At 38.1% G+C, this 17942-nt stretch overlaps 1 protein-coding gene across 4 annotated transcripts in view; it reads left to right on the forward strand.

Moving 5' to 3' along the window:
• LOC148028455 (uncharacterized) overlaps positions 1-11057 on the forward strand; it is a 76078-nt gene extending 65021 nt beyond the window's left edge. For 2 of the 4 annotated variants that reach the window (XM_087690256.1, XM_087690257.1), the window contains exons 3-5: positions 9120-9810; positions 9971-10065; positions 10143-11057. In XM_087690256.1, coding sequence (XP_087546382.1) covers positions 9120-9810; positions 9971-10065; positions 10143-10293 — 937 coding nt within the window. In that variant the 3' untranslated portion in view covers positions 10294-11057. The remainder of the gene's footprint in view (positions 1-9119; positions 9811-9970; positions 10066-10142) is intronic. The other 2 variants (XR_015692731.1, XM_087690258.1) reach the window with 2 other exon arrangements.
• The last annotated feature ends 6885 nt before the right edge of the window (positions 11058-17942 follow it).

Below are 17942 nucleotides of genomic sequence, written 5' to 3' on the forward strand. Positions count from 1 at the left end.
AATTATTTCACAACACTAGGTGGTACCTAGTGTCATATTTGGGCCTAGACCAATTAATTGGCCACTAATGTCAATGGTAACATTAGAGACTAGGGATTAATTAATTAATTAATGCCGGTCTTAAGGATTAGTATTGCTTAGAGAGACTTGGGAGACAAATTGGCCTAAGCCCTAGCCAATTTAATTATTGGTTGGTGAAATTAATCTACTAAGCACTAGAGTAATTATTAAACTAATCTTCAAAATTAAATTTTTTGAAAATTAATTTAACAAGTTGGATGATGCTGAAAAATGGGATTAGAAGGTTGCAACTTGGCAAAACTTACTCATATAAGTGAGAAAAACGTTTTTGGGAATTGATGGAAGTCTATTCCAGCCATTATGAGAGAGAAAGGTGGATGTTAGTGAGGCTGTTGACTTTTCTATAGCATTGGAGATCTACGTAGAAGATGGCAACAACTATTTGAAGGCCAATAGCACCAAGGAAACAACCTAGAAGGGCCAAAACAGGTAGGCGATAGTAGTTAGAGATTAGCGACAACCATTTTTGGCACCCAAACTGAGGGCAACTGCAGGTTTGGACTCTTTTCATCAGGATAGCAAAAGGTGGTTTTGGCAAAGAACATCATAATTTCTCTCTCTAAAGCATTCTCTCATATTTTCTGGGCATTTCTCAACTCCCCTCAGCATTTTCCAGTAGTTTGAGTCATTGGAGGAAGAGATTTCAGGCAATCTCTATTAAAAACCCTAACTTATAGTAGAAATTAGGGTTTTGATAGCTACTTGGGGGCTCAAAATTGAAGGCCTAAGACTCAAATTTTAACATCTGGAATTAAAGAATTTTAGGGAGATTCAAGAGGCCAGCTAGCCTATTTCAATTTGGGGCTAAATTTGTCTCGTAAGTAGCGTGAAGGCCAATTCCCCAAGCAAAGCAAGGGGCAAATTTTTTTAAATGCTTGCTGGTCATCAATGACAGCAAGCAGCACTTGGATTAGCAGAGGAGATTGGTAAATCTCAATTGTAGTCCATCTATTTGTAATAAAAGATAAAGAAATACCAAAATAGATGCTAGTTTTGGGGCCAACAAGTTGTCAATCATCCAAGATTTAAGTGGTAAAGTGTGCATTTCAATTTATATGAATTATTAACTTGCTATAATTATTGTTAAATTTGGTCACTACCACTCTCTCCAAGGAGGGGGGTTGGTTTCAAGCACTCAAATGGTTATGATGATGACAGTGATGCCTCATCATAGGCCTCTCTCTTTTTTGTATCATTGTATTCACTATGATCCATGTATATAGTATGGTGTATATTGTTGTATCCCATGTTGTGCATGCAATTGTGAGGGCCTATCATATGCCAATTTTGACTTTTAATCTCATGTATTCATCTTATTTGTAACGGCATTGCTATTTTTACTTTAACATGTGTTATATAATTTATAATTGAAAAAAAAATCAAATTATATTGTTTTCATCCTAATATTGTATCGTATCTTGTAAAATCTTAAGGCACCATTTAGTAATGTATTTTATGGTACGATATCATATTGTACCTTTCGTATGTGACAACTATGAGTCTACAAGAGAGTTTACCACAGAATTTGGAGATCACTTGTAGGATGCCTTGCTTGAGCACACCAATATGTCCACATAGGTGTATTTGGCTCCAATGCCCAAGCATACCCATAAAGCCCCAAATTGGGAGTGGAGACATAGTTGCCAAGGTTTTTAGAAACGGGATGTATGAAATGGTTTTCCAAGGTTTCATATGAGTTTCCTAAAACATAAGAAACGGGTTTCTTTCAAGATGAAAATTATTTAAAATTTATATATATAAATAAACTTATAAGTCCTAGGGGTCACAACAAAATTCATATTGCACATGATTCAACATTGTATACAAAATCTAAGTGAACAATCAGTAGACTAACAATTTACATACACAACATACCATATTTCACGATTCATCATGTAGATTTTATAAATATAAATGAAGTATAATGCCATAGATTAAAAAGTGCTAAAACATACAAGCTGTAATCAATTAATAACAATCCATGCCTCTATAAGACTTTGAAATGAATCCATGGACCATGTGACATGCCACATGAGTCATAAAAGTTGCTATTAAACATGTTCAAACTTTAAATCCATCTCTCTATAGGCTAGATTTGACTAGGTGAAAAAGGACAATTTGATCCCACATGCAAAATTGGGCCAATTGTGATCTTCATAGACCAAAATTTCAATTCAGCCATTTCCTATGGTTCAGAAATGCCTAGATGTTTCTAACATTTCCTACTTGTTGAAAACACGTTTCCTGGCAACTATGAGTGGGCAAGAAGTATCCTTTGTTGGAGCTCAGCTGTGGATGTGTAGAAGTTCGAGCAGTGAGCGTGAGAGTGTAACGGCTGGTGAGAGAGAGAGGAAGAGTGAAAGTACCATTGGATATGAGTGTACCAACAATGTGTTGATACACAAAGAATAAAATGTATTTATACTTAGGGCACGTAAGGGTGCATTCACATGTACAATTAAATAATGTGCGTGTACTATACATGGAGGTTAAATTGCGCCTTTATCCCAACAACCTCCCACTTGAAAGTCCGAAGTGAACCTCTAACCAACTCCCACTAGTCGTATGCAATGCTCATGCTGAGCTTTGCTTAGACTTTTAGTGAGAATATTTGCAGGGTTATCTTGTGTTTTAATCTTGGTCAATGTGATTAGTCCATCTTCTGGAATCTGTTTGATGAAGTGATATCGCACATCTATATGCTTTGTGCGTGAATGATACATGGCATTCTTAGCTAGATACACAGTATGTGGCTATCACATTCCAAAACTGTAGTACCCATAGACATGCCAAGATCCTCTGCAAGTCTACTCAACCATATAGCTTCCTTAGAAGCTTTAGTAGCTGATATGTATTCAGCTTCAGTGTTACTCAGTGCAACGATGTTCTGCAACTTGGAACACTAAGAAACAACCCCACTAGCAATTGTAAAGACATACCTGCTGGTGGACCTACGAGTGTCCAAATCACCTGCCTTGTCTGCATTACAATAACCCTGCAAACTAAGTGCACCTTGCCCATTGCAAATATACTCTCTTTGTGTACCCTTGAGGTATCGAAGAATACACTTGACTGCCTCCCAATGTGTTTTGCTAGGATTTGACATAAACCTGCTAACAACTCCCATTGCATGAGCAATATCTGGACGAGTAGCAACCATAGCATACATAAGAGAGCCACAAGCTGATGTATAAGGGACTCCTTTCATAGCATTTGCTTCCACGTTATCTTTTGGGCTGTTGGCTTTACTAAGCTTAAGATAAGGAGGTAAGGGTACCCCAAAAGGTTTAGCTTTAGCCATGTTAAATTTGTCCAGTACCTTTTCAATGTACTTTTCTTGAGATAAAAACAACAATTTTTGCATTCTATATCTGCGAATCCTCATGCCCAAAATATGCTCTGCATTCCCCAAATCTTTCATGGAGAAAGCTGATTTTTGAGAGCATCCAAGCTAATCTTTCTTTTCCCAGCTAGTAACATATCATCCACATACAAAACAAGTATGATGGGGCTGCCATTTGTATCCTTTTTCATGTACAAGCAATGACCTGCATGGCTGCATGTAAACCCATGAGATAGCATAAAAGTGTCAAACTTTTTGTACCATTGCCGTGGTGCTTGCTTCAGCCCATACAGGTTGTGTTTTAGTTTACACACCATTTGCTCTTTTCTAGGAACTACAAAACCCTCGGGTTGCTTCATGTAAATTTTCTCATCAATGTTACTATGCAAGAAAGCTGTTTTTACATCCATTTGGTAAAGCTCTAAGTCCAATACAAGATTGAGAGCAAAAAGCACATGTAGAATTGTCATCTTCACAACAGGTGAGAAGACCTCTTGGAAGTCAATCCCTTCCTTGTGTGCATACCCTTTGGCAACCAGTCTTGCCTTGTACTTAGGTTTCCCATCAACTGTCTTTACTTTGTACACCCATTTGTTTGGAAGAGACTTCCTTTCCTCGGACAACGACACAAGATCCCAAGTATCATTTGCATATAGAGATTTAATCTCTTCTTGCATAGCTAGCTCGCACTTACTGCTGAATTCGCATGACTTGGCCTCTTTGTATGTAAGAGGCTCACCCTCATCTATTAGCATCACATAATGCAAGGAGGGGTCAAATCTATGTGGTTGCCTTCTTACGCATGTAGACCTACATATCCAATGATCAACATTTTTAGGAATTTGGTCTACATCTGGAGGTATATTATTTTCAGCATGGTGTTCATGCTGTATTGTACCTTCATTTTCATTACCAGCACCTGCATTTTCATAATCAGCAAGTCCATTTTGCTATCCATGACCTCGTTGTGCTCCTATTTGCTGTCCATCATCATTTCGCTCAAAAATAACTGGCTGATCATCAGTTTCAGCTTGTGGTACAACACCATGAGGCTCATTTTTTGAAGTAAATAGGTGGCTGCAAACTCTGAAATTTGATCTTTTTCATATCTTCATTAGAGGCTAAAGTACCTTTCAACAATTTTGCCTCATTGAACACAACATTATGGCTGCAAATAATTTTCTTGGACTGAGGTAACCACACTCTATAGCCAAATTCACCCTCATCACCATAGCCCATGAAAATGCCTTTGGTGGATTTTGGGTCAAGTTTGTTCCTCAGCTCATATCTAATGTGCACAAAAGCATCACAGCCAAATATGTGTAAATGGTTATATGAGGCAGATTTGCCAGAACAAACCTCCTTAGGGATGCCATTATTTAAGGACCTGTTTGGCGAGCGGTTGCAAATGTGAACCGCGGTTTTGAGTGCGTCTCCCCAAAATTCATGAGGGAGATTAGCAGTGGACAACATGCACCCCATTGTTTCACATAAAGTCCTATTATATCTTTCAGCAACTCCATTTGAGGAAGGGCTATAAGGGGATGTAAGCTCCCTCTTAATTCCATGCAAGTCACAAAAGGACTTGAATTCTGCTGATGTGAACTCACCCCCATTATCTGTTCTCAAGCATTTCAGCTTTCTACCTGTTTGAGTGGTCACAAATGCATGAAAAGTTTTAAAAACAGTAAACACTTCACTTTTTCTTTTTCAATAGGTATACCCAAATCTTTTTGGAACAATCACCTATAAAGGAGACAAAATATGCAGCACCACCGAATGATTTCATGGGCATACTACATACATCAGAATGCACTAAGTCAAAGACATCGGACTTACGAGAGACATCGGAGTAAAATGAATTTTTTATTTGATTTCCAAACTGACACTCATTACAAAAGTAAAGTTTAGAGTCTTTTCCATCAACTCTCTTTAGAGAGGTAAGGACATCAAGTCCTTTCTGGCTCATATGGCCTAGGCCCTAATCTCTTATGGCATAACTCCAAGTGATTGCAAATTTCAGCAGCTGCAAATAATTACTTTTGGTATATAATATTAATAACAATCACTTTATAATTCATATTAGACTTAAATGCAATATTATACCATGGTTACTAATGTTCACAAAATAATATTGATAAATTATTATATATATAATTTATTATATTACTATTAACAGATTACGTAGTAGTTTTAATACATAATTATAAAAAAATATAGAGCTTTGAGAGGTTTGTTGGCCAACGGTTTTGTTAAACCATGTATGTGTCCTATCGAGAGGGTGAATAATCATGTTTGTTGTTTACATTTAATAATACATTGCATTAATGGCCATTTTGATCCATGTATTTGCCTTGATTAAGAGAATTTGAATAAATAAGGAATGTAACCACATATAATTAAGGATAAGATTTACCCTAGTTGTCATCTTTGTCTATGTATTTTGTGAAATAAATGATTTGAGAAACTTTGATGAATGGAATGATGAAGATCTGAATCATGGAGTGAATGTGATACAAGGGAACAAGGGTGTCGTAGCACAAGGAAGATGATGATGAGATCCACGAACAACGAACCGCAATGTCCTCCTGAAGGGGTGTGAGGGTAGTGGAGAGGCTGGAGAGAAGAGGTGATAGACTGAATGAATCAACCGTAAAGAATGAGTGACAGAGGCAGCCTATAAATAGGCAAGAGGTTGTCTAGGGTGGCGCACGGAGGCAGAGCGTCAACTTTCTAGGGTGGCATCCCATTGTGAATGCCCAACCCCTTTTTGGGGATGTCCACTGTGAAACCCTAAACGCAAAACGGAAAATCCTAAACGCAAAACACAAAATGTAAAACTGCGGGTGAAGGGTTTCTTAATAGATGAGGGTGAAGGGTAGAGCTCAGACCGAGCAATGAGTGGGCAGCAGTCGCTGTTTCTCAATGGAGCAGATTGGGAAGCCGAAGAAGATAAAGGAGTCGAGCAACCACTGTCTCTTGAAGGAGCGGATTGATGAGGAGATGGTATCAAACAATCACTCTCTCGATGGAACTGACTGCAGAACTATCGGCGGTGGTAGCCATTGTATTTGAAAACAGGTGGGAGAAGATTGCCGCTAGCATTGCGACGATCTCCAGGAGGTCGTAGTGCCAATCGATTCTCCATGTGCTCGAAAGGACTTAGTGTGCATCAGATGCGTCTTATTGCTTTGAGCATAGTACTCTGATAGCTGATGCAGAACGATCTCTGTGGCCTAGGAAGAAGAGGTGGCAAAGGTAGTGCCGGGTGGAAGATGCATATACTCTGAGGGGTGGGGAGCAAAGGTCGAAGTTGGCAAGCATCGGTGGTGTGTCCGGTGATGCCACAATAGGAGCACCCAGTAGATTGGTTATTTGTAGGTAAAGAAGCCATGGGCATCAGTATGCCTTATTGAAGAAGGAAGAGGTCAGCCACGAACCATGAACTGCAATGTCCACCTCAAGGGCTGGGAGGGCAGTGGAAGGGCTGGAAGTGAGTTGCTAGCTGCAGGGAGGAGCTGTCGCCAACTGCCAAGGAGGAGCCGCCAGCTGCAAACACAGCCTGCAACAGTGAGGAAGGAGCCGCCAATTGCAGAATATAATCGCCAACAGTCTGGCTGAGCCGTCAGCAACAGGGAGGAGCAGCTAGTAGTTTGGTTGAGCCACCAACAGCAGAGAACAGATACTAGTAGTCTGGCTGAGCCGCCAGTAGCAGGGAGGAGCTGCAAGCAGTTTGGCTGAGCCGCTAGCAGCAGGGAGGAGCCGCTAGCAATCTGGCTGAGCTGCGAGCAGCAGAGAATAGGTGTTGGAATACCACCAGGTGCAGCAAAAGAGTTGCCAGCAGTAAATGCAACGAAGGAGAAGTGGAGGTGGCAGCAGCAGCCCTAAATGCACGCCGGAAAACAGCAAACGTAGGAGGGAGCAACCACCAGTTTGGGTGTTGATGCAGCAGAAGCAGTGGATGCCGAACTCGCCACCGGTCTTTGCGTTCATTGGAGTGGAGGATCTTTGCCACTGTTTGAGCAGATCCAGCTCTGATACCATGTCAAAAGACGGCGTATTAGTGAGACAATAGGGTTTGCGGAGAGGAACACGGAGTGAACTCGACAAACACCGAGAAGAGAAGAGAGAAGAAACTATGATGAATGGAATGATGAAGATCTAAATCATGGAGTGAATGTGATACAAGGGAACAAGGGTGCTGTAGCACAAGGTGATGAAGACGGCCACAAACCATGAACCGCAATGTCCTCTTGAAGGGGTGTGAGGGTAGTGGAGAGGCCGGAGAGAAGAGGCGATGGACTGAATGAATCAGCTGCAAAGAATGAGTGATAGAGGCAGCGTATAAATAGGCAAGAGACTGTCTAGGGTGGCGCTCGGAGGGAGGGCGTCAATTGTCTAGGGTAGAACCCCACTGTGGGCGCCTAGCCCCTTTTTGGGGCTGTCCATTGTGAAACCTTAAACGCAAACCGGGAAACCCTAAACATAGAACGTAGAACGCAAAACTGTGGGTGAAGGGTTTCTCAACACCTTAGACAACCTAAAACAAAAACATCCATTTCATCTACTTATTTAGAAATTAGCATTCATGATTCACAAATCACACATATAGGCAGTGAAAAATTTTCATGAGTGGAATCCTTGTGGGGAGGCATTTGTTACTCCAGGAGGTGGAGCAGTGTGTGGAGAAGGAGAAGGAAGAGGAAGAGATGAGGTGAAGATAGAGAAGGAGAAAGAGGAAGAGATGAGTTGGAGATGGAGGAGGAAGAGAAGAAGCACAAGGAGGAGAAGGTCATGTCGTGCACGAGGAGGGTGTGGGAAAAAACGCGAGTTGAAAAAGAAAAACAGCCCATGTTTGTTTTTTAAGAAACCAAAAAAATTACTTTTCTGTGGGTGGGAAAAAACACTTTGTGACCTCATTCTGCGAAACAAAATGAAACTCTCTGTGTGTTTCAAGATTTTGTGTTTTGTCAAGATAAAACAGTCTTTTCGGTTACTATGCAAGTGAAAAAGACTCAAATAGAGAAGGAATCCATCCTAACAAGTTGAACTGAAAAGGCAGACTATAGGGCTTACCGTGATGCTATGTTAGAGATCCAATGACAGAGCTTTATAGGAGTTGGCCTGGCTCAAAGGCAATCCACCATGATCTACACTGCAATAGAGAATGCCATAGTACCAGCATAGAATCCTATTTCCATTCGATGGCCAAGCACATTGGACTACAAGGTCATCTAGTTGGTGAGCAAATAGAGCTGAACTTGGAGTATGTCCGTATCTGGAACATTGTGGCTGATGCCTTCAGCAAGGCTCTTGCCAATAGCAGCCGTAGGGTCTGTTGTTTTACCCCTCTTCCACGTCAGTTTGTATTTTTTTCTGGACATTGTTCTCTCATCTATGTTGCCCAAAATGATCTAGGACTTCGTATTTGAGATGCCAGTTCCATGTTGGCCAAGTCACCATGTTTTGGGCATTTTAGAATCATTCTTGGGCCAGTTTTCCGGGATTTTACCACACTGCATCACGAAACACTACATTCTGTTGGGCTGAAATAACAATATGAAGACTAGTCCTTTATGCAATGGACATCCTCTAAACTTTCTACTTGATTCCTCCATGTTGTGAAGCATGGCTATGGTATCTTCTGCATTATTAGATGTATCAAAAGCTAATACTTTGATTTTCTTGTTGCAAGGTGGGGAAGAACATTATCTATGGCTCGAGCTTTATGTGAGCTTCAGGCAGAGCTGAAGGGTCCTCCTCTTGGATGGCTCGCTGATGGGTCATCGAACAAATCCAAAGAGCTTCAGAAATCGACAATTTCACCTGCAACCCCTGAAGTCAAAGATGTTAAGAGAAAATGGAAATCAAAAGAAACTCAAATTATCAAGGCTCGCAAACTGTTGGACTTTGAAAAAGAAAAAGCTGCTAATGTCTTTAATGCACATCATTCTTCCACAGGAGACATGTCTGGTGGTAAGGCAATGAATGAAAGGAAAAATAGTCAGTCATTAGTGTCCCAAAGTGACCCAGAGTCTGGAAACATGGAAACATCTCAATTTGTCACAGACGTTAAATCATGTATTGGAGATTTCCCTTCAGCCGAAGAGTTGGCTGGTTTGGATGCAAGCTTTTTAGCAAAGCGTTGTGGGTTAGGTTACCGGGCGAAGCACATTCTCAAGCTTGCCAAAGACGTCTGCACTGGTTTAGTTGATTTGAAGTCATTTGAAACTCTGAGGATGGGTGGCAGGCAAGTGGAAGATGTAAGGAGGAGCTTGCTGCATTTGCAAGGCTTTGGACCTTTTACATGTGCGAATGTGCTTATGTGCATAGGAGAATTCAGCAGTATACCAGCTGATACTGAAACTGTGAGGCACTTGAAACAGGCAAGTTTTAACATCTTATGAGCAACAATCCTGCTTGATAGCACAATCCATGTTAATGGTTAAGTATGCATTAGTCATTTAATACATTGCTTTATCTCTCTTCTACTAAAAGAAGTCTCTTGCTCAGTGATCACTAAATAGGAAGCCTGATGTTTAATAGGTACATGGAAGAAGAAAATGCACAGTAGCAAGTGTGGCCAAGGAAGTGATGGAGGTTTATGCTTCTTATGCACCGTTTCAATTCCTTGCATATTGGCAAGTGCTCCTGCTGAGTTTCTCTTCCAATAATGTGTTTTTTCCCATCTTCTCACTTCAATTTACCTCTTCTGTAGGTTTGAGCTTTGGGGTTGTTATGAAAAGAGGTTCGGGCAGCTCAGTTGCATGGAAGCACAATACTACGGTCTTATTACAGGCCGGAATATGAGCAAGAAGGAACAAGGGGCCAGCATTGAGTTTGACGTTGCTCAAATTTGTGAGAGCTAGCTTGCATCTTGCAGTTCCCTCTTTTTTTGGCGAGCTTTACATTTTTCATTGTGCAACTGGTTGTCGCATACTTGGAATATGGCAGCTCAGTCCAGTTACTTTGGATCTCTACATAGTGACTGATTAGCAGAATTCCAGTACACCACTTGCCTACTATGAAGATCCGGGATGCAGGGAGGCAATGAGTGATCTTAGCTGTTCTTGATTGTTGAGTGAGCTACACCTTTGGACATGTCCCAATGGTTTCTGCGTTATCTGAGAAGCCAGGTATTTGATAACTTATTGGGTATATGTGTATTGTTGTCAATGATGTACTGGCATGTCTTTGGCAAATTTATGTCACATTGCCTAAGGTCCTCTCCATGGTCATCACAGGCTTTTAAAGAGCATTTCGTGCATTTGAAAGAGAGATGCTTCTCATCCAAACAAGGCCTAATGGAAAGTTAATAGTACAGCTCATCAAATAGTACTTCATGAGTTCTTTTATAAGGGACTTGCTGATGTACTTCCATGGACAGTTGATGAGGCATATCCTCCTCTTCCGCAGCAATTGGGGATGGTTGTTGGTGGAGGTGATGACCCTTGAGATACTGCTCCTTGAGGCCTAGTACTGTTTGGAGGTATGTACAACATCTATAGATGGAGCTGAAACCCAGTCAAAAGGCTAAGCTTCTGACTTGCTTTTAATACAAGCTTGTATGAGGCTTTAAGCATGTCCTTTCTTACAGACTTACCTGAGCAATGCCCAAATTTTCTGCATACAATCTTTTTAATGTGTGTCACCCTTGCAAAGGTTGCAAACCTTCAAAGTCTCCTCATTTGTCTGCATGTAAAGCAGTCCTAATAGACAATTTACCGTGAAGACCCGCTGTATCAGGCTACCTTCTTACAATGTCACAATGGTGAAGGTAAAATGGATAGTATCATAATGGCTGTGTTGGGTCAGTTGTTGGGCCATAGATTGTAGAGGATGGTTGGAGGGTTAGGAATTGGATAGATTGAGATGCCACTGGGGATAATCCTATATATTGGAATTTGATTCAATGCATGGCGTGCAACAAGGCAACTTATGTGGTCTCTTGATGTTATAACCTCTTTAGCTAGTTTTAGTAATATAGTTATCAATTAAGTACGAAAAGATCTTCTTGATATCGTATGTTGCATGAGAAGGCAATAAGAGAGCCAAATGAGGGTTTGTAAAATGAATCTTAAAAATATCCCTATGGAAAGTATATTTATTAGTTGTCAAAAGTAACAAATTATGGTCTATAAAGATTGTTTGATCTCGTCTTTGTGTTTGTGTATAAATGGCATGAATGAACCTGGTGCTAACGAATTTAATTGTTACAACATTTGTCCTAGGCAAATAAATAATTAAGGAATCTCATTTTGAATGGCAGGCGAGAGGGTGGTTTCACGATGGACTTGTACTCTTTCTTAGTGGTCTTGGTGAATCAAGAGTTTTAAAAAAAAGTTAGATTCACAAGGTTTTAGGAAAAGAAATTTTCCATTTTGTTTGCAATTGATGCTATAGATGAAGTGCTTGGTCTTGTTTGTTTGTGTTGTTGCTTTTGAATTGGCTAGTAGGTGTTGCTTGGAGTTGGTATTGGGTGATGTAGCTATGCTCGAGCTGGTAGTAGCATTTGTAGTCGCTAAGGTTGGTGCTTTGGTATCGTTAGAACTTTGATTTCTTGTTGGTTTATTGGACTCTGCCTCTTTTGTAAGAAATGTTACTATTGTTAGAGATATTTTTTATTTTGGGTTAAATATATTGTGAGTTTTGAAGAAGATATGTTTAAGTTCTTGCATGGGAGATACATGACAGTACTAAATGGATTGCTTTGGGTACCATGGATTAGATTGTGGACCCCTCTGTTGACTAAGTATGTGATCTTTTGGATGGTTAGGATAGGCTTTTCATAGCCATGAGTGTAGCCATTCTTTCCCATGTGTGTTTTTAGTGTTTTGATGCATTTTTCTTTCTTACTTCAGTTAAGGTCTCAAGCGAGATGGTGAATCCATAATGTAGGATCTCAATTGTGTATATGGAGACACCATTTGTTTTGATGTCTAGTAAGACTTGGGTGGCACATATTTATAGTGGATTGTTGTATGTATCTTTATATTGGAGTTCAAATCTATCAAGTATGTATTTTAGAAGTCCTGTATATGAGATGCATTTGTGTTAGTGGGGTTAGATTCTAAGGAAAAAGGAAATATTCAAGATGTAGCAATGTTTGTGCCGTTTGCGATTCTATTCTGTTCTCTAGGTGGGTTCTTGTTGAGTGTACGCTTAGATGTGTTCATCAATTTTTGAGTTCATTGTAGTTTGTGAAGCCACCAATGTATGCCGATGGTCTTTGGTCAGTGATGTTTGTCATTCTCATCAGGTTTATTGTCAAGTACCTATATCGTTGTGTATTAACACAATGGTGCTCAATTTGTTGGGTATTCTTGTGGATTTGAATGTATAGCTTAACATTTGTATGCATATTTTGATGTGATTAGATGAATTTACATTGTTGGTTTTTTATAGATTCTAAGTAGTATTGTTTGTGATATGTGTACCTCATTTGGAGTCATCTTTGCATTTACAAATATTTATCCTTGAAATAGAGTAAAAGATAATTATGTTAGTATATTTAAAAGGATTTCAATAAAAGTGATAATATTTGGAAAATGAATAATCAAATTTTTTTCTATTTCCTACTTATTGGAAGAAGTTTAGGCGATGTTTTAGAGACATGAAGTGCTATAGTAGGTCTATGTTGAATTATGTTGAAATGTAGTGTTTATATGTGTGAGTCATTGTATTATGTATGGTATTGGTGCAAAGGAAAATGGATATGGAAGTTTGACTCTACGTAAAGTTTTTCTTTTAATTATGTGAGAGAGCATCACATAGACTAGTACAGGCATGAACAAAATCCTTGTATAGAAGTGCTTTTTGGGTAATTGTAGCTCCATTACGTACATAAGTATTAGTGAGAATGTCGATTTGTGGTATCATTTGATGTTTAATGCCTTGCATTGGTTCTTGCTATGTCACAATGTTAGTTATTGGTTGGTAGATTGGATCGTGACTTGGATTCTGGAGATCATGTCATCATTAGTTCTATATCGATACAATATATTTTACATGTGGCACAGTTTGTGGCACCTATAGTAAGATCGATGTTCTTTGTTTATCATTATTGTTTCTCTGATTGCTATCTTTTCTATCTCGTGTCTTGTCTTATAACTAGTTCTGCAATGTTGGCTCTTCAATTACATTTGTTTGAGTTTGAAAGTGTGGATTTCTTCGAATATGTAGTATTTATGTGGAAGCTGCTTGTTGTACTTTTGGATGTCTTGCTTATGTGTATATATGATTGTTATTCTCTCATCTACAAAATCTAGGACCTCCTTCTCCTTAATGATGCACTTGTGTAAGCATTGTTGTATCTCTTCTTTGGTTAGACATTGGTGCCTAATCACTTGTATGAATTGTAGAAATGGCAAATCATAAGCATGTCAGATTGAAGTATGGAGAGTATGGTATTGTGTATGTGTCCAATGTACTAACGAGAAGATTGTGATATTGCTGGAAAAACTCACTCTAATGGTTTATAGATTGATGACAATTGTTCAAAACAACCAAAAAATCACAAGTTCTTCATTAAATGGATTAAGTAGAGAGCCTTGGCAGATGACTACTATCTTGCGTACTATTATGCCAAATGTTTTTCGTGGCAACATCAACATCTCATCAATGATGGTTGTGCTTGCTTCTCTTATTGTGATGAACCGCTCATCCATCTCTTGCAATGATATAAGATATTGCTGTGGAAGCACCGACATCTCAAATTGGTAGTGGACCATGGTGGAGAGATTGGATAGTCTAGTTGTGGCTACTCTTGTATTTGATATTAGTAGAGCACTTTTATAGTAATGAGATTGTAATTGAGTAGCATATGAGGAAGCTTTTTCCATTGCTTGGTATGTCTCTAACGATGTGTTGGTCGGATGTTGCATTGATGAGTTAGTTATAGACCGTTTGCTATTTTGTTGTTAAAGTACTATCGTGTATTGTTTTGAACTCTTTTGTTAGCTGCAACATCTTAGTTCATGTTGATGCAACATTATTCCAATGCTCAATTGATGTTGGAGCTATTGTGAATATTGCTAAGTTGTCTTTAGTGAATGGAATTTTTGGGATGATCATACTCACTAGTTGGTGGGTCTTGTCATGGGTCTTGTCCGATGTGAGTAAATTCCTTTTCGTATACTAGGTGATGTACATTTCAAGATCTTACTCATTCATGATGATGAGATCACAGAGTTGGCACTCTTTGTAGTATGATTATATTGTATTTTCATCGCTTATCAGCTTGTTCTCATGTTTGAATGTTACTTGTTGTAATAATGTGTTTTACAAAAACCTTCACTTTGGTAGCCCATATGAAAATTGGTGAATCATACTAGTCTTTTGTGATGCTAGATGATGTTTTCATAAGTGTCTTATAGAGGTTTACATGAATGAATTGATTGCCTTGAGATGTTGACCCTCTTGCTTTGATGTCTATTTTTTATTCTCTATTTTATAATTGTTTGATGGTCTACAATTACTTTGATATTAAGAAACATTGATTGGTGGATAGAGGTATTTTTGAGCTTCCACTAAGTATATTATTGTTGCCATAAGTGCTACCAACTTGTACCTACTTTAAAACAACCACTGGCTATTCATAGGTGGGACAAAATGTAGGATCTCTTCTATATTTTCTTGCATACCTTTCCACAAGCCCAATAGCATTGAAAAGGATAGTGGGATTTTGGGCCATAACATCTAATAAAGTGGGATCAAAGCTATACATATACTTATGGACCCTCGTGCTTTCCATATACATTGTGAGATTGAGAAATTTATTGATGTATATGCCACCATGGGCTAATTTAGAGATCAAGTTCTTCCAATTGGTGTTAGTCTGTCCTTTCAATTAGTCATAAGATTAGATTGGTCTCAATTTGAGATTGATATGAAGGGTTATTAGTAGGCTTAATTTTGGCTATGCTTAGATCTCTAATATTCAAGTACAAAACCAAGATTGTTCAATTAGATTATGGAAAGGGCCATAGCAAGTCATAAATCTAATTATGATTGCCTTTTAATTCACTCTAGTTAATTTTCTAAGAATTACTTAGAGTAGGCGTAATAAAAGGAAGGGAGACTTGAAGCTAAAGCAATGGTAGACATGGACAATTAATTCCTTATAAAAGCAAATTCCACAAAGAAAGGGAAGTGCAACATATTCAACATCTCACTATAACCCAAGTAAATCAAGCCAAAACATAAGTATAGTGTTTAATCTCAAGTATGATATCCACATCCATTTCTCTAAGTTTCTATATACATTCTGTTTCCTATACTAACTTTGGATACCACAACAATAACATTGGAGTATATAGTATCTCTATGCATTATAGATCACATCAATCAGACCATTAACAAACACATTAAAATCAACATTTATGTAAGCATCCCTAAACCCTAACCATGGTTTGTACATTGTCCTTATATCACATTTAAATATGTGTTTTGAATAGCGTTAATCAAATCGTCTTGCCTACTTAAGAGCAAAGCAAAGCATTTAAGAATAAGTGAAACCAACCATTGGAAAAAACATTCAAGTATTAAACACATCGTTCAAAAATACATTTAACTATAAATACATAAAATTTCAAACATGAATCTTTGCAATACTTTAATGCCAAATTTGAGAACATTCAATAATAAATAACATAGAATAAGAATAAAAAAGAAGCTCTACATAAAGAAAAGATATTGATGAAGAGCTAAACCTTGGATTTTTCAAGAAGAGAGAGGTTTCTCTCCACCTTAAGAAAGCTACTATGATCGATGCTACAAGCACAAGCACCTCATAGCACCTTCAATGAAGTCTCTCTCCTCACCTCTCTCTCTCTCCCTATATATATGTATATATATAGCATTTAGCAATGCAACATATGCATGCTAGTCAACACTAATATGAATACTAGTAGCACTCAACGGCTAGCCAATTAAAAATTGGATGCTAGTCCATGATAATCTATATGTTGGCTAGTTAATACCTAAAATTCTAATTAATACTAACCTATATTCTAGCTAGTTAAGATATATATGGTAGTTAATACTAATTTATATACTAGTTAACGTTATCTATATGCTAGCTAGCTCACACATGTATGATAGGCAATATAACATGCTTGCTAGCTAGTTGATACTTGTATACTAGTTAATACTACTTTGAATTGTGTTGAGGATTGATATGACTGTGTTTTTGGCTATTTTTTGTTGGATTTTTGTATGATTTATATGATGATTGATTGTTTTGGAAGTGTTTGAGAGAGTTTTGGATAAGTTTGAATAGGGTTGAGAACCTCATGATGTTTTTCAGTAGAGATATGATGTGCTGAAAGGTTTTGTTGAGTGCGTATAGGTTCTATTTAGCTTTTGTTTTGTTTTATTTTCTTTCTATATGAGAGTTTGGAATCATGATTGATGGATTTTAAGAGTGTTTGGAAGATTATTGAATGATTATTGATGGTTTTAGTTGAGCTAAATGCTTTTTGATGACTTTCTATTAAGCTTTTGTTGATCATATGTAGAGCCTCTATCTTTGTTTTGTTTTTGCTCTATATGCCTATGTAAGTGTTATGTTGGATGAATGTGTAGCTTTGGAAAGTTTTATAATCTTGGGAAGAGAGAATACAAGTTCAAAATAGCTCAAAGAAATTGAAGAAGTAGTTGCTAAAGACTCAAGTGAAGACTGAAGTGATAGGGACACTATTGAGCTATGAAAGGACACTGTAGTAGCTCTATTGACACTTTATATTAAACATACCTCTTGGGAGGGGTATCTAGGAACAAATAGGGATTACGGATGATTATTCTTGATTATTTCAATGTACCATTGAGAGAGAGAATGTGTGAGAGAGATAGAGAGTGAGAGATAGCTAAATTTTCATGCAAAACAATATATCAATGAGTGAGAGATCGTGAGAGAGACTATAAAGACTATGAAGCTATTGAAGATCAAATCCATGTGATGATTTTCATTAAAAATAGAGGATTCCTTTATGTTCTCTTATTCTTTTGATGAAGATGATGAAGAATGTGTGAAAGTTCGTTGTGATAAACCCATGGGAGAATTGTTATATGATGCTGTGTGAAGATTTGAGAAGATTGGTGTTGTTTTTCTTCTTATGGTTAATTCAAATATGAAAAACATGCTTGTTGATTATACAAGATAGATTTTCTTGTAGAAGATTCCCTGTTTTCTTGGTGTCTCTCTTGAGGCTCCATGTTTTGGTGTATAGTTGGGAAAAACTACAATTAACAAGCACCAACAGAGGCTGAAAATGGAAACAATGGCATTGTTGAAGAGGAAGAAAGGTAATAGAAGATTGGAGAATCCCTGCAATTCTTGAAGAATTGGAGATCTTCATTGCGAAAGCCACCTTCTACAAGAAGTGCATCCCTCAATGGCAGCATCATATCACTATCTTTATGTGGGCTCTATGTGACAAATTGATTCCACTATCCTTTGAAGCTACATGAAGTTGTATCACAATAATCAATTATTTTCCATAAAATTGAAAAAAATAAG

The sequence above is a fragment of the Lygodium microphyllum genome, chromosome 12 (genome assembly GCF_053477565.2).
Source record: "Lygodium microphyllum isolate KBCC chromosome 12, Lygodium_microphyllum_v1.1.10, whole genome shotgun sequence".
Taxonomy (NCBI): domain Eukaryota; kingdom Viridiplantae; phylum Streptophyta; class Polypodiopsida; order Schizaeales; family Lygodiaceae; genus Lygodium; species Lygodium microphyllum.